The sequence below is a fragment of the Danaus plexippus genome (genome assembly GCF_018135715.1).
Source record: "Danaus plexippus chromosome 3 unlocalized genomic scaffold, MEX_DaPlex mxdp_30, whole genome shotgun sequence".
Lineage (NCBI taxonomy): Eukaryota > Metazoa > Arthropoda > Insecta > Lepidoptera > Nymphalidae > Danaus > Danaus plexippus.
The window spans coordinates 614751-639453 of record NW_026869845.1 but is presented as its reverse complement, the minus strand read 5'-3'; the positions used below and the strand labels follow the sequence as shown (position 1 = coordinate 639453).

Genomic DNA, 24703 nt, shown 5'->3' with positions numbered 1-24703 from the left:
CCATAGTGTCATTGCGAAGACACGTGTATAAATAATTATTATTACGTATGTGCTAATATAATATATGGTTATTGTATTTGTGTATGCTGTTTCGTATTCCTACATATTTTTTCATGTATTTCATACAATTTAAGGTAAATAGTGATAATTATGGAAATAGTATTAATAAAATTTTAATTATAATAATAATAGGGAGATGCTTTAAATAAATATAAATGTATTTCGCTCGCTGGTTGCATGACGAGGTGGCCGAGTGGTTAAGGCGTTGGACTGCTAATCCAATGTGCTCTGCACGCGTGGGTTCGAATCCCATCCTCGTCGTACCTTTTGCTTCACTTTGAATATATTAATGTCTTTCTTGAAACATTATACCTATATGTAGTGTATTTTTTTTATAACGTCTACAATAAATGGTTGTTTTGAAAGATTTTTTTTATCATTCCTCCCCGCGGGAATTTTGTCCGAATCATTGCGAGATCATTAAATTACTCTCAATACTTATTTGCACTGTTTAACTTAGCTAAGGGGTGAATCCCCATGATATGAACCATAATATTTATATTGGATTTGTGTGAGAGATAAAATCATTTTTTTCTTTTTGTAATTTTAGATAATCGATATATTTTAGTTTCTACTAAGTCAAATATGAAATTATTTGAATTATTGACACTATGATCACTTAAAGATTCAGAATTTTGAGAAATTTAAGGTGTGAAATAATTTCAATTTTACTTGGATATGACCACTTAAATAAAAAAAAACTAAAAAAATATGTTAATACTTTTGATCTCTGACTTATTTTAATTTTTATATTCCCAAAACACTTTTTGTATCCCTAAATAGAGAATTGCTTAAAAAAGTGGCATGCAAGCTTCAACTTTTGGCACAGATAAAAAATACGAAAAGTTGATCTCGTTGGAGTGAAAATTACGATTGCCAGTCGGAATTACTGAGTTTCCGGACATTTGGAATCTTTGCCATTGCCAGTGCCAATATCGCTCTGCAAATAAAAAATTGTTCTCTACAATATTATGTTATAATATTCGTTCAAGTATACATGATTAAAAGAAAACATAAAATAGAAATTTATTTATTTAAAACAATCTATAACTACCTAACCTATTTTCGTTTTTTGTTTAAATCAAAGCGTTCAAAAACTAAATTAAATTCACTACCACATTTAATAAGTGAAAATAATTACACAGTACAAGGGAGCGGTCGTCGCGGCGTCGCCACGTGCCCGTCTCGTCCACGCATTGTTATTCGAGTTATTTATGAGTATTGCTACACCCAAATATCGCAGACACGCGCCAAAGATACCCGTCCGTGTGTACACGCACTTATGAACCTAAGGTCTTAAATAGTCAATGAGCCGATCGTAGTCCGCGGTTTGACATGAGTAAATATTGGAACAGATACAGTGTGCATTATAAAGAGATTTCATAGTTTAGGAATAATATATTTTAACGTATATGGCTAACGGATAAGATATTAACGTATGTAGCTAACGGATTTTTGTTCATACTTATTGTAAGAAGTATTTATATTTTATCTATATGAACCTATAAGAATAGTTTAAATATTGAAGTACAATCAAAATTACCAAGCCATAAAATAGTGACATCAATAAATAATGAAATATCAGCTAAAGCCTGCCGATTGGTATCGGAAGTGGGGCGGGATGGCACAGGCGTCTAGGGCGACTTCCGGGTTCCGGGGTATGCTCCTCATAACTCATCATCAGCACTCCGCAGGAGGCCCGCTCCCTCACATGAACAAAGAAAAATAAAGATTTGTGTGAATTATATCCCTCTGTGTAAGCAAAGGGGAAACATAGGTTATAAAAAGTAAATCCACGAGTTCGGAACACACTTTTGTTTATGGGCGAGTGAAGTGCTTCTTAAAAGTGTATGTTTTTAAAGTCTTACCTACATCTTCAATGGGAATGTCTAAGAAAATTATGTAGGTAGGCGTTGAGGCTATATGTATAATAAAATACTTATTAGTGATATAGTATAAGTAAGTTTTTGATTGTATTACCTATACTTAAACTTATCTGAGTGCTCAAAAAGGTTGCTTTTTTTTTAAATAACGTTAATCAACAATGCTTTATAAAAATAAATTGCACAGGTACCTACATATATACGTATATGTTTTCAATTGTGCCATGGGTAAATTTTCATCTAACTAAATATCTGATTTACATTTACTGTATAATATAATAAATAGTAACATAAAATTATTTTGAATTTGTAAGTATATAATGTTTTTAAAATGGCTACCCATCATTTAATAACACAATGTACTGAAAGTCTAGATGTATCTTCGTGTAATTAAGTTTAAAGTTTGCCTTTTTGTACATATGGAATATAATGGACACAAAAGTTTGTTTATATAAATAAAATATTGTATTGATATTTAACTTTTACTTTAAAAATTCCAGAACATGTTCAAAATTTTATTTTGCGTGCTTATTACATTATTAATTGAGTAACATTATTTGGTCTCATAATATTTTAAATTGATTGTGTTATATCACGAAATTGCGATTCCTAAATACTTTAAATAAAATTAATACAAATTTGCATATAAAAGTTTTTAAAAGAGAGAAAAATTTTCTTTCATCACTTTGTTGTGACACTGTTAACATAAAGAAATCCAATAGTCTATGAGTATACTAGCGCTTCAAATAGTCTGTTCTAATATTACTTTTAGAGTCTAATCTTACGGACCTAACTAATTTAAAATTAAATTTAACATGTACATATTCTAAAAGAAATTTTACCTAAGAATTTAATTTATATTTTATTTGTAACTTAAAATTTTATATTTTGACCCAATTTAAAAGCCATTTTTTGTAATAAACGATATTAAAACATATTTTGTTCTTGAGTAAAATGTATTTAATATTTTTTTGGACTTGCCCTTTCAGTGCGATAAGAAGTTAATACATAAACTCTCTGACTATCTATGAAGCTTAGTTTTCGTCAATTAGGTAGTAAATGTTTAAGAGGCCCAAAAAGTTAATGTGATGTTTATCAAAATTTTCTATCATCACAAGACATAGATTTTTTGACGTTTGTAATTCATTAACCATCATAAATAGGTATTACAATGTGCTAAGATTTCTGACTAAAATATGTTCCTTTGATTCTCCATATGTGGTGTGGCGAGATTCATTTTGCTTAGTACACAGCCCTTCGAGCTTATCTCGTGGTTTGAATCGCGAGACAGAATTTCAAAGAAACGTTCCAATTAAAACAAAATCAGTATTATTTGACAATTTATATAGGATGGGGAGAAGAAAAAAGGAAATTACGTCTGTGAGTTGAAAAAATTGGTGTTAAATAATCCTTATAATAATCATCGGCAAAGTGGTTCATTGTCTTGAGTTTAGTAAAATTTAGATAAAAAAAATCCTTTAGAGAATAGCCGAATTAGATTGGTACCCTTCAAGAAAAGCTTCTAAACCACTTATTTTAAATGTTAGGTATAGAAACGCAATATACACTTGAAAGCCTTTTATTTTATTATATCTTAAATTCCTTACAAGAACACATGACTCCGAACATAATTGAAATTCCAAGTCACGTTATCCTTATCGAATTCTAATAAGTCTAATGAAGTGCTATGTATAAAATACGATCTTGGTAAAACAGTTGAAAATGTCCCAAATTCTCAACCTCAAAATCCACAATACAAAACAGAATTATATCAGAAATCCGTCGAAGAGAATGTTGTTCAATGTCATTAAACGTCGGATATTTTTTTCTTATCTGCCAAGAATTCACTTAATTGAAATAAAATAGGAATTCCAAGGGTATTTAACATGATTCTCATATTATAAGAATATATTATATAGAAGACAAAATACGATTAACCTACTTCTCCAATCTATGAAGTCTAAAACCATTTATATGTATATGAAAACTTATATTATTATTTTTTTTATAGACGCTCTATAGTGTCTTTACTTTAATACTTCAACAAATGTAAATGATTCACTGTATAATAAATTGCTTATAAATATATATATATATATATATATAAATCAAAATAAACGCATAAAACCTAGCAGTTAACTAAATAAATGAATGTTACTTGTTACGGGGTTTTCACTTCTGTTACATAAAAAAATTTTTCTTTGAATTTTCTTAAATAGCTGTACATTAATTGTTAAAAATGTTTTCTAATAAATATATAAATATATATTCTATATAACAAAAAACTATTCAAAGGCTTCATAAAAACTGTTCATGGAGTTTCCTTAAATCTTGAAAGCGACGTTCAAAAAGTATAGGTACGGTAGTTCAAAATATACCTATACCTACATTTTATACAAATACTTTCATAAACACAAATTGATAATGTTTTAATAAGAACTAATTCCAATGGCGTCTATGGAGCAAGAAGTAAATTGGCAATATATAGAGGTATTATATTAAAAAAAATACTTTATTCTACACTCTAAGACTCGGAAATTATCGAGAATTTAAAAAGAAAAAATGTATTTATCTTTTGAAGAAACATGAAATAGGTTTTAATATATGCTTTACATTATAATATATTTAACGGCATGTTTATGTTGTCTATCCTCTTTGTTCACGATGGAAATTAGAAATATCTATAAGATAACACTGCCAGCAAGGTTGATATCTTTACGTAGTCATTCCGTTTGTTGATAGAAACAAGCTGAAACGGTAAAATTTTAAGTTTAACCTCTGGCTTGTTCGGTCGACGTGTGATCTCATATCGGAGTCGCGATAGGACGCCGTCAAAACACTTGTCAGGATAGCGAAACAATGTTCCCCGCTGTCACCTTCCGCATATATCATTTGTATTCAGAACGCGATTGAGATGTCACTTTCAAACATCCGAAACATACAGCCAGCTGGCATTATCACCTGATAGCTTTATCAGGTCTTAATTCTATACAGGTTAATGCCTCAATGGTAACGGTTGTTCGAAATAACTTTTTATTATAGTTAACATTTGTAAATTGTATGTCAGTGTCTTTGTAGTAAAATAGTCAATTCTAGTTTAGTTTGTTTAGGAACATTTCGAAATGCCTAAACATTTTTTGCAGCTACAACCTATACGATGAACATAAAACATAGGACTTTTAATAATTTGCCAATTCTAATAAATAAAGATTTCAGTCTTTACAGAAAGGGCCCGCTCTAAAAACGACCGCCTGGGTAGAATCCATCGGAATACAAACTCTATTGTTTTATCATACATTCTTTTTTGCACCTCAAACGAATATATTTAATATATTTGCAATTTTAGTTGACAGGATTTATCATGTGAGTTTTTGCGTAACGCTGCTTGTCTTTCAATCGGACCGTTTCTTTGTCCGATCCCTATGATAAACGTCCGATTATCCAACAATCGGTCCGGGGTCGCCGACGCGGACCAGCAAAAATTAAACCCCTTGAGACATTTATAATTTAACAGCAAGATACACTGATACACCATTATTGATTTAATTATATCAGTTGAGTTATTTTTATCTTTATAAATATTTAAAAGATATTTATCTGTTGTAATATATCTATATATTTAGAGTTTTATAAATAAGGTTTGTATTATTTAAAGTAAAAAAAACGTTGTGATGTGTAGTTGTATAGGATTGCTTTTTTATGTTAAAAAATATAGATTAAAAAATAAGACAATTACTTCAATATATATGTATTTTCATTTATCAATTAATTTAACATATTTTCATATGTTACAAGTAAGATTATAAATATATTTAAAGTAATGAAGTTTTTATTAACATTATGCTGTAACAACACAACTATGACTGCAGTTTTGAAAATCTGAGCTCCAGGCAATAGGTATGAGCGTCACGAAGGGTGTATTTTTCCTTTACATGGGTGAGTAAACAAAAAGTATAATAGTCGGGGTTGTGTGGGGCGGGGCCAGGTGTCAGTCGCAGAGATCTTATCTAGATGGGGACCGCCGCCGACGGGGCCTGATGAGGCCGGCGGGGCTTACGAGACCGGCTCGGCCGACGGGGTCGATGGGGCCGACAAGGCCCCTGATCATAGCCCCGACAACAAGCCCGCGATGTTTATTACGATAGCACTCATTGCATTCCCGTAACTAATTGTTAATCTCTTGATTAATCTGTTTATAGCGACCAATAAAGTAATTACTGATTGAAACATTGTTGGAAGTGAAGCTACCTATTGACGTTGTTCTTATATTGTTACATATATATATATATTCTAGTAGATTAATTCATTTTATAAGTTGTTATAGTTTAAAAGAAACCAAATTATCACAATGAGATAAAACAGCGTCTATTATGAAATTGATATTAGGTATAAAAAATATTTATATCATTTTTTTTTATTAATCGCCATTATAATACAGGTAGTATAAATAAAGCCAGCTTTAATTTTTAATAAAATATAACTTCGCTATTTACGATATCAATGAAGGCACTTGTTTTAAAAAGTGAACTTATTAAAATATATTAGTGATTAAAATGAACAGAAAATTATGAAATCCATAGTATTCAGTGCTAATTACTCACCTTCATAGCGACTGTAAAACGAATATGTTAACATAATATAAATTTCTACCACAGTGTTCATCGTACGGAATGTTATGCGCAGGAGTTAGATTTATAGCAAGAAAACGCTCCTACCGCACTCTGTAAGTAAGGGTCAGTACATCTTTGAGTACTGAATCGGCCAATCCCTGTTCAGGGACTATTAATCATCGCCTCAAACTCGATCGGCACAGTCGAACTTTATTTCCACGTCTCGCTCGCACCTCTAGCTCGAGGAGATAACAGTATCATTCATCATATGATTCTCTCGCTCATTCCCAATGATAAATTCAATTCTCTTCTCGGATATGATAGTTCTTTCTTTTTGTTGTGAGGTTTTATTGTGGTGCCGTCACGGAGTTTGGTTTTTTGATCGGATTTCTATCGAGACGATCGCGAGAAATGGATTTTCAATCCATGTTTTGGGCCAGTGATCAATCTTTTATTTTAATGAAAAAAAAAAACACAATTATATATTCTGTATTTAGAACACATGCTTGGTTATAAAAAAATATAGCGAATCATTCCAATATTATATTGATGGTAAATTTTATATTAATTTAAAACTTGCTTTGAATTGAAATACGTTTTTAATTAATCTTTGCTATTTACATGGCCGTAGAAAATACAATCAACAGATCTCTTAAAGTAACTTAAAATACATTGTTAACATTCAGTCGTTTAGTTATACACAATACAATTCATCTATCTAGTTGTATGGAGATTGTGAAAAAATATTTTAAATTGTAATTTTCAATATAAAATTGTATATAGACATATAATTCTGAAATACATAGCACGATTTGTTAGAAACGACAAAGATATTAAATTTACAATAAATCAATCCCTTATTTCTATTATCACTGGGTATTCCTTAAAATATCTTTACACATATTAAACTAAATGTTAAAAACTATTAATATACAATAACTGTACAAACTATAAATCGTACTAAATTGGACTTCCTTACTTTGGCCATAAACTGATTTCAACTTAAAAAATATTCATCCAGTACACTGATAGAAAAACAGGAAGTGAAATCTATTGATTGAAAAATATACAAATACAAAATAACTTTGTCATCCAAACAAAAGAAATTACGGAGCAGAATACTAGTATAGCTATTTAATTTTAAAATAAGCATCGCTTGTTGACAGTAAAGCTTACGAAAACTTACTATAAAGGTACTTATAAATCATTGTCAATAGAACGGTGGACAAAATGCCATACAGCAGTATAGCTTACGATTCATTACACAAAAGTTTCTGCAAACAATACTAGGAAGAAATACCATGACAATTATAATAAGACACTTCTTCACACCAAATGTGTTTACATAAAAACACACGAACAGTTGTAAATTTTTCGACAGCAGCGGTCAACGTTTACAACTCTGTTGTTTTAATTGAAAAGCGGATCCCTCGCTTTTGTTATGAATACATCGTTCCTATTATATTGAGATTTAATTCTTTACTTACACTCAGTATCATTTAATAAATATGAAACATCGGACGGCTATAAATCTGGCGTACTGTAATGTTTATATCCTTCAATCTTCATATCATACTAACAACTAATTTGTTTTTAAGCGTAACGTATCCTCATAAGCAACACATCAAAGCGCTTTAGCGAACTCTTCATTCCACGTTTGTAATAAAAAATATATTTTTTCTCAATAGCTCTAAGCTGTAAGCTTCAGCGATGTGGACAATTTGTTGATTGTCGTCGAATGAAGAGTTCCCTAAGCGCGGTGCGGTCAATAGGCGGCTGCGGCGCCCGAATGATGCATCAAATGGTGGTGGTGGTAGGACTCCTGTGACGGACACCACCACTCTGGCACCCCATGTGGCACTGACGGCGCCGGTTGCTGGAATTGACTCCAATGTCCTCCGAAACCGAGTTTATTTTCCATCATGCCGTTCCCGCCAATGTTAGTTAGATGAGTTTGGTTATGATGAGGCGCTGGGGCTCGTTCGTACGATTTCTGGTCGTGAGGGTTAAGGTACTTATCGTTTAGACTCTCCAGCTTGTCTGTTATAGTGGGATGGTGCTGGGAGGGGTGGTGTTGAGGTACTGGCGGTGGAGGGGGCGGTATGGATGTGGGGGGGCTCGCTGCTCCCGCGGTGACGCTAACGCTACCCGCGGAAGACGAATCATCTCCGTCACTATCATACCGTGGGGAGGCGTCACCAGCAGCGCCGTGCACCTTCATATGTTTCCGAAGTGAGGACGGGTGGGTGTAAGACTTGTCGCATCCGTGGACCCGACAGTTATAAGGTTTGTCGGATGTGTGGACGTGCGAGTGTTTCTTCCTGTCCGAGGAGTTGGCAAACCGACGGTCACAGCCAGCGTATTCACATTTAAACGGTTTCTCACCTGTAAAAAAGACAAACATATAAATATAAATTATATAATATATATAAATAACACTAGATAAAAAAAAATAAGCGCTAAATATAATTAAATTTCTTATTAATTTAAAGTATTTAACATATATTAGCGGACGTTTAAGTGAAATAAACGATTTTAAAGACATAAACTATGGCATCCAGCACGCATTAATCCATCACAATTTATCTGAAGCAACGTCTTCGGGATTTAAAACCTTCATTTCCTTACTACCAGTTTGAATAAAAACATCGATGGCAGCGAATGCGAATGCCCAATCACGCCATAAATAAGCAGATTTACTCGTTGTTTATAGTTTACGAAGGTAAATAAATATTCATAACAATTGCACGGGATACTTAACACGGCAATAAATCATATTTATAAACAGTCTGTGTCACACAGTCCCTACAGAGGCCGCGTATAAGCTTCATTCTGAACTCTAAGGTCCCCTCTCAAGACATATTTTATTCTACAGCCATTTAAATCTCTCTTTTCGGCAATGTTACTCCAAAATTAATCTATTAAGCGATGACTATGGTGACTTATGTCGTAGGTCTTGGTAAATAAATCCATGGTGGATGCGGTTGACTCAGTATACCTTACTCAAAATTACTTCTTATGCATACTTCTATATTATATTCATATTATTATGTAGCTGGTATATAAGAATAAAAATTTTGTTACAATTCACTCAGCGCAAGGAAATTGTTACTTATTTTAACTTGTATTGGGTATATATGTAAATTCGTATGTAGGAACGTTCAAGGTCTATTTCTAACACATTAAATTCAAAACACATGTCGATATTGATGAAAAGTTATATTTTTCCAAAGTTAGCAATGTTATATCGAGAATTTTACCGCGAAGTCTAACTACCAACCAGTGGATTGTAAGTTTCTTGCAAAAATTATTTATTATTGAAATCTCTATCGTCTTTTATTACAATAAATTCCTCACAAACTCACTCAATCGTATGTAGTGGGAACTATTCAATGAGACCATAAGTAGGCCGGGCCGTAGTGTGTCCTACACTACAACAATATACTTTTCTTTGTCATGTTTACAAATAAACCTCTCCGGTTGTAATCCCCCTTATTGTGTTTGAAATTTGAAGATACTTGAGTATCCACAGATGCTAATCTCAAGTGTCTGTTAACACAGCAATAATAGCACTTTTTAGAGATTCCTCACCGCAACTTTTGCTACAGTGTCGATATCCTGAATGAAAGCATCATATTCTTTTTTCATGACTTGAACGCCGATACTTCCTTTATTTGATCATTCATTGCGGCCCAAATAGCTATTATAATGCTTTGTCATTCGGGTCCGTAAAGGTTTAGTATGTGTAATCTTTGTGTATAACATGTTTAAAATGAAAACACACCATAAAGATTAATCCCAAAATGAAAAAAAATATATAAACTGCTTGGTCTCGTTCAGAGTGGAACAATAAAATGTCTTGGTCCGAGCACTAATGAGCCTAATACGAGATAAAGGAGCCCAAAACATGTGTCACCCGTCTAATTACTAATCGAGCGTCTCATCTCATGAGATGTCACAAAAAAAGATCGACGACAAACTCTATTAGCTTTTGATGGGTTATCTCTGCGCACGCGCCGATGACGCGTGTACTATCCTCCGTGAGGTAGCTCTACGTTTCGCACCGTAAATTAATTGTAACTAATTACGACTCACGTCACAAATACGAGTACATCGCTAATAACTTCGTTGAAAACAATGTAATGACAATGTATATATTACATTAAATTATAAAATTATTAGCTAGGAATCATAAGAAATAGAGGATTTCTTTGAACGCATGTACAGAAAATTATAACAAAACCAATCTCCTTGAAGGTTGTTGGAAGTTTAAATTGTAAAAATTATAAAGGTCATGTTAGAATTATATGAGTTTATATGAAGGAGACGCCACATATATTAAACGTTACAATAAAAGCAGAAATAAAAACAACAAGGCCCGGGAATGCACATCGTGAATCCGTTGCATGCCACGCCGGGACACGGACTAGGGTCAGATGATTATCTTAAACGCTGTATCACCAGCAAGAGACACTTTTTTGTAACATTATTATCGACTCGAAATTTTATCTTCGAATTATTTTAAGGGAAGACGTTAACATCTACCAATTAATTTATTACGACCGCGTGCTATATTAGTATTCCTGGTAGCTATAAAATTTGTTATTAATAAATAAATAACTTAATGACTCCTGTTGCCAAATGGCCTAGATAGTATTATGTTACAGATAGCTTAAGTGCGTTCTGAAAACATGCTTTTTAGAAATAGCATTAGAGATCGGAAATTTGAAACTCGGCTTTTGCACTTAAATAGTTCAAATGTCATTAGGTTTGTTTTGAATAAAAACAAATGAGATTCGGAGATCGTATAACGTTGAATGTCTCATGTCATTGGTGGGTAAGTTCTATTTAAAATACTTAATTAAATTGCTATTTAAACACGTAAACTGTATTGTATTTCCAGACATATTATTAATATCAATCGCTTTGAAACCATAAATATAATATTCCATCTAGTAACTAACATGTCCGAAGGTTATTTTAATGTATGACATATTAAAATATAAGCTCAACAGTCATTGTTTAATGGTTTAATAGCTATTACAGGACGGGGCATATCCAAATTAATTCAATCTCCAATAGACAGCTAGCTAATGAGTGGCCGATGACTGGCGCTTTCTTTACACGATCGTTTATGTTAAGATTGGCCTACAAAACTAATCGCTACATTCAATAAAATCAAACTTTTATATCACTTGATAGGTAACCGAGATAGCACTTTAATAATAAGCTTTTTATATAATAAAATTGAATTATCTTCACGTTTCTGACATTATAGTCTACTGATGGCTTATCTCGAATAAGTGTTTATATGTATACTTGTCTCTCAACTAAGCACAACATTCATCTTAACGGGTACGCGTTTGTCAATACTGATTGACGACTCAAAATAAATTCTCCGAAAAAATAGTTTTTATATCGGCTATTTAAAAAAGAATTTCGTACTCAAGATGATTTATGATCTCCCTTTATCCGAAACGTATTTCGAATTAGAAAGATATATTAATATCTTCATTTTTTCAACTCAAAGAATACCCTGTCCCGGGGCACAAAAAGAATATTGTACCGGGCGGCGCATTCGGCGCCCAACGACCGTGTGACAAGGTGCTTTATGCGGACGGCTATGAGCAAACCGAATAATGTTCCAATACCCGATAAATATCTGCCAACTCATACAAAAGCATCCCAATAAAAATATAATAGTAAATGTAGCGACAGAGCACTAAAACTGCGCTGTCATATCACAGAATATAAATACAGACGAAGATAATAAAAGAAAAACCTTTGTTATCAAATTACTTATATTAAATAAATAATCCTTTGTTCTAATTATAAATGAATTGGTATTCCAACCTGATTCTATTTATCTATTTCAAAGGTAAGATATTAATATGATATTTATTTCATTTCTTACAATGATGTAACATCACATAAGGTCGGACAATAAAGTAAATTAAACAGCAACAGCTATTGTTCGCGATGAAACTGTGAAAACATCCATCTTTCGCCGATAACCATCTGCTGAGAATGCGCCATAAGCACTACTATCAGACGATATGAGAAAAGGAAAATTATATCCTTCTCTCCGGAGAAATGTGAGGAAGGCAAACTTTTTGTAATCTCTCGTCACCTTAAACACGATTTTGTTACAAACCAATAAAGGATCATCCCTAATTCGCTAATTCTTCCATGTCTACAAATGCAAATGTGCCGTGGGACTTATGGGACTTGTTTCCCAGAGTTGAGTTGATTTACGCGCGGTACACCTGTGTTTAACAGAATAAGTATAAAACGAGCAAGCGGGTCCGCTCGTCAATCCGTCCGTCAGGCGTTTTGACAGCCCTAACCGGCATCATCGCTGGGATCTGAACGATAAAAAAAATAACAAGAAATACATCATAAACAACATTTTATTCAAAGAATTACTTTGAGGTTGTATTTTACCATTTATGAAAGCATTAGACATAGGAATGGGTTTGTCTTTACATCGAGACAAATCTAAGACAAATCTAAGACAGAATTTAAGTAAATAATGAGAAAAAACATAACGAGCGAACACAGATTTAACTTAGCAATGGTTTAAACTAAAATTAAATATGTTCTAAACGATCGGGGTAACGTCAAACCTATAAATTAGATGCGTTATGTATGTATTGGGTTTACGGCGTGTCCACTCAACACCCACGCTGAATCGGGTTTCAGCCCCCGGGCGCATTTTTGGGACAAACCAATATTTCTAACGAATATTAATAGCTGGTTTTGTTCTTATTTTCACGTCTCAGTCCGTGCGCTACGGACCCGCATTCTCCGAGTGCTTGTGATTCCAGTGATTTTAAAACATGACCAGAACGAGCGTACATCTTCAACATTTAAACTGACACTCAAGGTTTTCCATCATTAATACCTTTATGGTATCCGATGTTTGTCTGAAAACCTTTTTAACTATTATTATTATTAAAAATCGCTACTCATAATGGCCGCAATGTTATTTTTATATCGATTTACGTATTTTTTTTAACATTAATTGAAATTATTTATACAGCGAAGGATTTTTAACGATTTAATTTAAAAACAAACAAGTCTACTCGAATAATTTATATAGCAACAGGTGTCTTGTAAAAACTATAAATTATATTAATTTTATAATGTCAAACGAATTATTTTTTTTTTAAATTGCATTCTATACTAAATGTCAAAATAGTTCAACAGACATACATTCTAAGTTATATGATTTATTAATAAGTATTTTGCTCAAATAACAATCTAAAATTTTTATAACGATATTTATATATAATATGTACTCACTATGTTTATAAATATATACTGTTATTAATTATTATTATTATAAATTAATAATATTAAAATATATTAATTATTTGTGACAAAAAAATATATAATTTTATCTATTTCTGTAATACATTTAAAGATCAACAGAGTATATCTAGGACGAAGGCTGTAAGAACAATATTATAAAAAGATTTAAGCATTAGTAAGCCATTTAAACTATTTATTTATACATTTTAATGTTAGTTATAATTTTCATATAAGCATTCCTTTTACTTTAGTTTTTTTACGTCAATAAAGTGTTTCAGCGGGAATTTCCGATAATGATATCGATATTACAATAATTTATTACCTATTCTGTATACTCTGAGCTCTCAAATAAAATAATTATAGTTTTTACAACAATATTTATTAAGGGTTTATTGTTTGTATTAAGTTAATTTATTTCAACCAACCTTCCGTAGCTGTATGGTTTATCATTTATTATTATTGTTTTCTTTCATTTAAAATTATACTTAAATTCTTTGTATTAATGTTTATTTTTTCGTTCATACTATGTTACTGTTTGTTATACATTAAACTTCTGGAAATATTTTACACCTGAAACCTATTTACTGAAACTTTTTTTTTTGTCTGAAATCTTTTTTTCAAACTTCATATATTTATATTGTTTCATATAATTTTCTTACAAAACTTTATATTAAAAACGTTCCATATTTTATAACGCACGTGGGAATTTTATAATGACATATTTCTATTGTTTTTAAACTGATTCATGTATCTTTATTTCACGTTCTTAATGTCAATACGGTTAATTGAAGTGTATAAAAAATGTAGTAGAAGCAATACTAGTATACAAGTAAATAGCTTAGTATGGAAAGAACGATCCATTTAAAATAGTATAAATACCATAGACTAAAGGCTGCAAATTACTGCATTCTGTTCAGCAGTAATTGGAATTTGTTTTTTTTTGTGTGGTGATTAATCAGTTGGAATCTCTTACAAAATCAATTCAAATTAAGAACACGCCGTCTAAAGCAAAACCACAAATTGTCTATTGTTCTTTTTTTTATTACGTTATAAAGATTCGATTGTTATCTCTCGCTTGTCTGTTGTTTTTGCGATGGTGTTAAATATTTGGTATCTGTCCCGAAACACTCGCCCAATGTTGGACACACAATACAAAGTTTTAAGTACATATAAACTTTAATGATAATTTAAATAATTTTACAACTATGATATTAATTTTTGTACAAATCAATGAAATGAGTTGATCTTATATTTTTATTACATTATTAAAATTCCTTTATGGGTGTTATTAATAGTAAATAGGATAACTATAATCTATATCAAATAGAAAACCTACTAGCGTCAAATATATAATAAATTAATTTATCTACGAACAAAGTATAAATAAGAAAAATCATAAAGTAGAAAATATAATGCATAGCCCTATTTGTCTATGGTCGGGTGTCACATTCCGTGTCAACAAATTCTAAAACATGGCATTAGATTCCTGGTGGCTGTAATACATATTGATAGCATCGAGGTGTCGTTGAAAAAACTACTGAATGATGCAGTGAGACCTCCGGTATACAGCATTTAGGAATTTCGCGCAGTTAACCACATCAAAGAGAAAACGGTTTTTCTTGACGCATTGAAAGCTAATAGCGTATGATAATGACGGAAGCATCCCTTCGGATACAACCATTTTTTATTACACTTCAAGTTGTTTTTTTAAGTCTATAGTCCAATATAGTCTGTGGTTACTTAACATATATATAAATTTATCGGATTTATATATAAAAATATATTTTGAAAGACTACATCACTGATGTGTTTTAATATAAGTATTATTTTATAACTCGCCTGTCGTTATAAACAACATACAGGCCTGTAAAGTAAGGGAAGCTGATAATAAGATGCAGTGAGCGGGCGTAGGTTGTACCAACATCCCGCGGGAAACCATCGTTGTATAGCAACTAGTTTATTGGTTTTATATATAGCGTATATTTCAATGTAAAAAATCCGTTACCGGAGCCTTCTGGGTTTGAAAGGACCTACTAGTATAATAAGTGAGTTTGTTATACTTTAACGCAACTATTAAGGAGATTTTAATGCAGATTACACAAGCATGTGGATCACAAAGTATTAATATGTATGATTATGTCATAATATTTTTATCTGTGAAAAAAATTACAAAAAAGTAACTATAATACATATATGATTATCTCCTACAACTAAATAATGTCCTATAAAAGTAGCAATTTACTTTATAAGGTATTTTGATCCGTAAATAAAATGGCAATATTTAATTTTTTATAACGCTATATCGGTTAGAAATGATCCAAAGTTATCCCTTAAGGAGTGAACATAGACATTATCAGACAAATCCTCTGAGGTGCGGTTATATTCACAAGTAATCACAAATAACAGTACACCTTTAAAGAGACTCCATAACACCATAAATGTTGCTTAATAAACGTTTGAAATGCACATATAAAGTTATTGCACTCGATACTTTCCGTGTACGCATTTTTTAAGAATTTCAAACGGGATATCAACTTGACAATGTTATTTTTTATTTTGTCATAAATATGGCGACTGCTCATAAGGAAGACTGTAGTGGGATATGTTGTACGGCATTCTCAATTTGTGGAAAATTGTTTCCATCTGGTTTCTATTCAATTCATTATTCATTAAGTGAATCTCGATGCGGGTGGTAGAAGTGAGCATATCGCGATTAGCAAAAAATATCAAACCGTCTGATTCATCCACATATAGAGGCACGGTATCTGATGTTTTTTTTCATTATGCCCATCTGACGACTGAATTTATAAGTATGTCATAGACATAGTACAATACCGACATTTTTTTTTTCGCTATTTGCAATATCGATGTTCAATTGATTATGTAAGTACGAAAGATAATTCTGTTTTAGGTACGTCAAGTGTTACGATGTTTTTTAACCACTCGTCGGTATTATTTTATTTGGTTATGTTTGTATATAGAAAACAAAGAGACTACTTTAAAATCGCCCAGCGGTTCGGAGCATGGGGACAGTTTTTACACGCGCTCCGGAGGCCTGTTCACGCCGGCGGTATGACATTAAGCTAAATTACAATCCAAAGGAATGATCTGAACTTGTTTTTGTGAGACAAAAGTCCGGATTATTGTTAAATCAGGTGCCAAAATCAGAATGTTCCCCGTTTCACTGAACGTATAGAGCCGGTCGTTTCAACGCTATTGTTATTTAAATAGAATTCTATCAATGTATGATAGATAGCAATGCGAGTGGAGTGTCGTCGCCTCGTCGCCTCGTAGTGAGGGGGCTATCACAAAGCAGATAAAAACGTAAACCGCTTATTGCTTTTATTATGTAGGTATGGTATCACGTGACGCTATTAGGGTAGCGAGTGATTGGTATGTTCGCATCTGTAAATAGATATGTATGTCTGTGTATGTGTGTGTGTGTGTGAGTGTGTGTTTGTGTTTGTGTGTAGGGTGATGGTACTGGTCATGTGGCCCCGCCCTCGTAGTTGTTCCCATGCTATTACTTCTATTATTTCCATGAGATAATAATCAAACATGCCTCCATCGTCAATTTGAAAAAGACATTGTTTTCGTAATGCAAGTTCATTTTCATTTCAAAAAATAAATAAAATTAATTACAAGATATTTTTCTTGTAATATAATAGTTATGATTGATATTTAAGTTTTGTTTATCCAAAAGAAAAATACAACGCACTTATTCAATAAAGCAGAGAATCACTGCAACTTAATAAAATAATCCAATGGCTCACACACACACACACACATACACCTGCACACAAACACACACACACACATTCATATAAAAGCACACATACGCACTCATGTGCTTTCTAGTGTTTGTAGTATTTACTTTTTATACAATTTATCAATCCGGCAGATGGCCACTCATATGAACACCTTTAAAAATTCACCCGACTATTTTAGGGTTACAACATTATCATATGTGAGGATAAAATGGCTGCCTATTGTGAATATATTTCTATTAAAAAAGTACCTCAATTTTTTTTTTGATATCCGTACTGTTAAAATCTTTTTAATTATTAATTTAAATTTAGATTTATTTAATCAACTTTTGAATAGCGCGTTTATGTTTCGTCAACGTTCCGTCTGTTTTTCTATTCATTCATTCATATACAAACTTTTTTAAACGTCACATTAAAACTAATTAAAACCGGATCAACAAATGAATGATAATAAAATTCAGTTCTCATATGTTTCAGCGCTGCACTCGACGTCTCTAATACTGGTTGGGGTGGGGTTTTATTGTTTGCAAAATATTTTGAAAGCGTAATTTTATACGGCGTATTAGTCGCTGCGTTTGATGGGGTGCACAGATCATTAACCTATTGTTGGTACCCTTCATAAACTAGTCTCATTCCGGACTGTAACTTTAAATAAGTTGTGACTACAACACGAGTGTAGTCGTGTACTGGTAAACTGGATTCGGGACTTCCGTTCACCCTTTGTATATAATATAGATATATTATAGAATAAACAATACAAAATAAGTAAATCATAATAAAAAGGAATTTCCGTAAGATTTATTGGTATTAGTGAAATAAATAAGTATTAATTATCAGGAATTGCTAAAATGAAGTCATACGTGTGGGCGTCGCACCGGCAGCGGCCGAAATGCCCGAGGCCGTATTTTACTTGTTATTTTAAACTATCCTAATGAACTGTTAATTAATTTATGTATATATTTTTTGTTTTCTTGACATTCTTAATGTTCCGCACACCAAGCAAATTCGCTGAGTAGTCAAAGATAGTTTTGTGAATGCCAAGATATATATTCTTATACAAGTTGAAAGGAATATCTATATAGCTCGTATATTGTAAAGACAACAACATAAAATTATTCCCACATACCTTCCTTTACGCGGTCGGTCAAGCCATCCAAAGCTTGATGCGCGTGCGCATGTTATTCGATGGTAACTAAAAACCTTGTTGCGTCCATGGTTAACAAATATGAAGATGTGAATCGCGTTAACAAATTGATATGTTACAAAGGAGATATAGCAAATAAATTGTGCTACTGACTCCAAAAACGGGGTGTCAGGTTACTCTCGAAACGTGTTTATAAAAATATCGATTACAAAGAACGCACAGCTCCGGCAACCGAACGTTCATAATGTGTGATTGACTTCCAAAGTAATAGAAAGTTATAGCATTAAAAATTAAACAGAAGCTTTAAGAATTTTTATGACTTAAAAATCTCGCTCGTCGTTCCGATAACTAATATAAAAATTACCAAAATAAAGATACAATTTCTTATTTCCAATCCAATTAAACACCTACCGAAGTGTTGCTTCGATTTTATTATGATGGAATAATACATTGTTACTTCTCTTAGTTATTTAAGTGTTTTAATTTCTATTCGAAACTATATTCTACACAATTAGATCTTATTAACTGATGAAACTGGGTGGGCTCAAGTTATAAATACCTATTTAAGAACTCATCCCGGCAACTCAGATATTTGCAATTAAATATTTAATTTTTAAGACCATTCCAATTCATTTTTGTTTAACGGACCTACGAAGTAATTTATAGGCACCCATAAAACAATTCTTCAAACTTACCCACAAAAAGCAAGCTCTATTCACTATACGGTATGAGATAATAGTTGACGGGGGCACAGGACAAAAGTTTGAACGCAACACTAAACAATGACCAAAAAAAAAAAAGTATAATAGCAGATGTCCATACTCGTCGCCAAAGAATTCCTGGACCAATCTCCAAAGATATTTCAACGTTACGTTGAAATACTTATTCTCTGGTGTGCGAGCGAGACGGTGGTGAGGAAGCAAGCCAACGGAACTGGACATTTTAATTTATGGCACATTTTTTTTTATTCCATAGCACACAATACCAATGAATCTTTCCACTAATAATAAATTGAAAATGGAGTTCTGTCGAATGACTTTTGTCTATGGTCCATACCGAGAAACGGACGCACAAGGAGACAGTCGTTATTATGAGGCGCCCGATCATTTTGTTTGTGCTTGAAATGTGACAAAGATTTTTTGATGGATAGTTGGTGTTTAATGTGTTATTGTATTGGTCCAGTTGTTTAGGCGTGCTCAATATATGAACGCACGCGCATCTGTGAAGCATCGACGAGCAGAAAACAACCGCGGGGGGTCGTGCATTATGAATTAATGAGAAATGAAATGTTTCGCAAAATAAACGATTTCTATTTTGTAGATGACGTCATCTCTTCAAGGATTGATTTCATACTTAATAAAAAATAGATACAGAACTCCGAAGATTTTAAATTAAAAACTATAGCCCACTACAGTTCACATATTATATATTTAATTTGTGAATGTGAAATATTCCAGACTAATAATTCTTATCGTAATATCCATATAAAACATGTTAGTCACTTAACCTGTTATGTATTTTGTGATATTAAGTTGATAAGCCTACAATTGTACTATCACTTAAAGGCGAAAATATATTTCTGTATACAAATTAAATGATAAAGTATTACCTGTATGCGTTCTCTTGTGTATCTTCAGATTTTCCGATCTTGCAAACACTTTACCGCAGCCGGGGAAAGGACAAGGGAACGGCTTCTCGCCGGTGTGGACGCGGATATGATTCACTAGCTTGTACTTCGCCTTAAACGGCCTCCCATTCCTGGAGCATCCTTGCCAGAAGCAGGCATGTGTCGTACACTCAGGTCCACCCACGTGCTCTACAGTTAAATGCGTCACAATCTCATGCATACTTGAGAACAGCTTGTTGCATAATTTCCTAGGTGGTGGCTGCTCGGGATCTAGCCATTGACACCGCATGTCTCGTCGTGGTGGAGCTCGAACGTATCGCAGGAAGGCATGAGGAGCGTGAGGGTGAGAATGTGGAACCAGGGGCGGAGCACCGCTCTGATAGTGAACATCTCCTCGCCAGTCCCAGCTCTGCTCCAGCGGCTGTTGAGGAAATAGCTCGCCGCAGCCGCTGTATTCTCTGAGGTAGCCGGGTTGGTAGGAGTGTAGAGGGTATGGTTGGTAATGAGGCGGATGATGAGGTGGTGGATGTGGTGCCGCCGCCCGGTGCTGAGGGCCGACGCCGCAGCCCGGCTGCGGAGACATCTTCAGTCCATAGGAGGCGAGGTGTGCGTGGTTGGTCTCGAGGAAAGCATTCATGGCGGGGGTGGCCGGCACCGGCGCATAGCCCCATTCGCCCGCCACCATCCACGCAGCGGGATAAACCCGCTAATTATTCGTCAATAAAACTGTCGGTCGCGGAGACCTCGCTATGTTAATATTTCTGTTTAACTTAAATAAATGTCCTCTCACATCCTCCTATCTGATCGGACCTGAAAATAAAATAATTGAATACATTATTGTGCTGTTTCATATTATTAAGCTAATATACTCAACCAAATTTAATGATTTCCCTACAACCATACAGTAAAATTTGAATCCAATATGAAGGCGTACGACTGTAACCTCTCAGGACAAATTTAAAGTCATTTTTCAAAATAATAATACACGTTCGAGCATCCATAACCGGCATCGAACATGTATTTATAATAAAAAAAAAAATGTGAGACAGGCAGTTTTGGACATTAAATTAAACTGTGGGTAAATTTATAGGACACTTTTATACGCCTGAGACAAAAATTCCAATTGTGCTCGTGTATATTTAATTTTAGTTTATTTGTTAGTTGGACTCCAATCTCTTTTATTACCGTGGTTTAGCAGCGTTGGTTTATTAAAATAGTTTTATGAATGATCAAACCAGTTCCATGACCATAACAGACATTGGGACAACATCATATTTTAAGACTCTATTTTACTTCTCGACGAAATAACTTATTTAATTTATATTATCATAATAACTCTATCGATTTATAACTCTTGACGGGGACAAGAGAATTTTAATTATTCATTGCATATTAATTGCTCGGTAGGGTATTGTACTCATGAACTATCATATACATGGAGGCTTGCATTGTGTTCTCAATATAGGATTATCAAATTAGTTAACCGAATTATTAAGTTAAAACAACTATTTGTAAAAAGAAATATAAATAAAAACAAAATAAGACAGATAATAAAGAATGAACAAAGAGTAAAGTGAGAAAAACTGTAAATATGAAAAGAATTGTTTAATCCAAACAGCCAACATCCGTGTGGAACCGTTTTGACGACCGTTATGGTCGTAAATCACTAAAAATCAGTTAAAAGCAACACATAATGAGATAATCGCATTAAATTAAACAACATTGTTTGTGTATTATCCGAGACACTTCATACCATCGAAGGTTCTACCTGGCTTAGACAATGTCATCCCGATACAAATCTAATCAGTATTATCTGCGGCCCCCGCGGCGCTGGTCCGTCACAAAGCAACGGGTTGACAGAAAACTTGGATTACTAAGATTTTGACGTTTTGTAAAACATCCTAAGTCCTCCCACGTCGCAAACGAGATTTGCCAGCTGTTAGATATAGTTTTAAATAATAAACTTTAATCATATTAAATGAATGCGGTAATTCAATTACGCTCTATGCGCCAGTGGGTTAAGGCTTTAAGCGCTTTATTCTACGTTTTGTAAGAATGTACCCATGTTTAATGTACGTAATCATTTTAAAGCCATTACACATAACATTGTTCATGTCACATGTGAGAGAATCTTGAGTTATTGTGATAAATTTTTTACTAAACATTACATTTATGAATCAGCTAAATATATTTGTATGTTTTTGTATCTGTTAATTTAGTAATATCCTTAGCATGAGTCAATAAATCCTAATTCAGTGTGTCCATAAATGCTTTCTTATATGTATACAATCATCATATGGAGGTAAAAAATGTTTTTTAGATATTTATAATCATTTCTATCATGGCCTGAATTTTAAGGAAATTTCAACTAGGTATCATTCTATTCTAAATATATGTTTATTTTAGAAGATAATGACACATAGTTATTATAAGACCTGTTAGTATATATGAATAATAAATAAATTTATTTATAACAATACATAAATATTATATATATATATATATATATGTATGTATATATATATGTCTCTAAATAAATAAATCAAACTAAATAATATCGTTATGATTTTATATGAAATAAAATTGAACTTGATTTCAGAAAACAGAACATAGCTCTCAAATGCCGTCGGATAAAGTGATATTAAGGTTTGAGTACACGTAATACTTGAATATTATTATAAATTATCATTTCACCGTCCTACCAAAAGATATAATAATAACAAGATATAGTAAATATATTAATTAACATAATGTTCAACGCTAATATGCAAAATATTATTTTAAAAAATATACTTTGCAAATATAAAACATAGCCTTATGACAGGTATTTCAATATATCATTAATTGATTTTCTTTTCGATTAATCTCATCCATTTTTACATGTACAGTTGTCTAGGAATGTATATGTTTTTATATTTATATATATATTATAGTCTCATAAATATTGTGATCTTAGAACATTTTTATTTCAATAATAGTTAATATGATAATTTATAATATTGGAAATTTTGTTATTGCTAATTAAAAATATGTGTTTTACATCAGCAAGCTTTCTGCGAGTCCAATGTGAGATTACAAGATTTTATAAAATCGTGAGTGTTGTGACTGAGTAAGTGTTATACTTTAATATAAGTGATTGAAATTGAGAAATTAATTTTTCTTGAAAACTCATTTATGTAGATTATATTAACGTTAATATGTTGTACAAAATGTACCTACTCAGTACTCGGAATAAAAAAAGTATTATTTCCAAGCGATACTTACGTATGGAAATGTTAAATCTTTCGCATAAGTAAATAAGAAACGCATACCTCTTACAAAATAAAATCCAGTCCAGCGAAAGATTTACTTTAAATATAGCACATGTACTAAGTATCATATAACACGAAAAAATCACTTCACAGAACGCAATCTAATCAAAAATATAATATCAATATCCTCATATAACATATATCACAGGTGATGGCGCGTCGTTATAAAGTTTCCTTGAGAACACCAGCTCGATACTTCCTCTTGGACGACATCGGTTCAATAAACGACGATTTTTTTTTGGTACTTCGATATACGCGACGTGTGTCCACCGACTTCGCTGAGTCTCTCAGCATGACTGCGGGCTCCCGCGACGCCCCTCGCCATAGCCGACATGCTTCTTGGGAAATATTTTGGTGCACGGGGACCGGAGGCGCTAACGCAGCCCTGCGTAACAGGGCGGTACAACGAGCCTCTCGCCCAATGATGTCAGCTCTTAGATGAAACCGGCGAACTATATCCGACTCTCTCGCGCCAATCGGCTTTGAGGCCACTTAACAGAAAAAGCTATAAGACGTATTGAGAAAACCTTGTGTTGTTGTCGTAAAGTGTTCCTTTTATCTGATTTACGTTAAAAGCCTCGCTGTTAGCTAGGAGGGCATTATATCTGTTTATTCTTTCACTCTTTTGTGTTTATGGTGTGTAAGACAAGGAGGCGCGAGGGCGGGAAATGTTACAACTAATGTATTTTCCTGTGGGTAGGAAAACACATGTCGCCGCTTTTAATTTAATACGCATCATGCTGTGTTCCCGTGTAGCGATCCCAAATACAACACTGGTATTATAAGCGACTATGGCATTAAAAAAATTATTAATTATAATATTTTTTTATTATTTTTATATTAAATTATTTAAAATAACTATTTTCTTATTTCTTTTCATATAATACGATAAGCCTATATGATTTTTATGTATAGCAAAAATTATGGGAAATGTCTGCGTTGTATTTGGATACACGGAATTATATAATGAGTAACATGTTGATATAA

The 24703-nt window shown here is 32.8% G+C and overlaps 1 protein-coding gene and 1 non-coding gene across 2 annotated transcripts; one reads left to right on the top strand and one right to left on the bottom strand.

Annotated features, from left to right (window-relative positions):
• The first annotated feature begins 239 nt into the window (after positions 1–239).
• On the top strand, positions 240–321 carry Trnas-gcu (transfer RNA serine (anticodon GCU)). The gene has a single exon. It is a non-coding gene; the product is annotated as a tRNA-Ser (tRNA).
• Positions 322–7026: 6705 nt separating this feature from the next.
• Positions 7027–24017, bottom strand: LOC116769749 (zinc finger protein ZIC 4-like). Its single transcript, XM_032660946.2, has 3 exons — positions 23717–24017; positions 20388–21215; positions 7027–8938 (listed from the first exon to the last, which is right to left on the bottom strand). The coding sequence occupies exons 2-3, from the start codon at positions 21088–21090 to the stop codon at positions 8319–8321; spliced, it is 1323 nt and encodes a 440-aa protein (XP_032516837.1). The 5' UTR covers positions 21091–21215; positions 23717–24017; the 3' UTR covers positions 7027–8318.
• Positions 24018–24703: the final 686 nt, after the last annotated feature.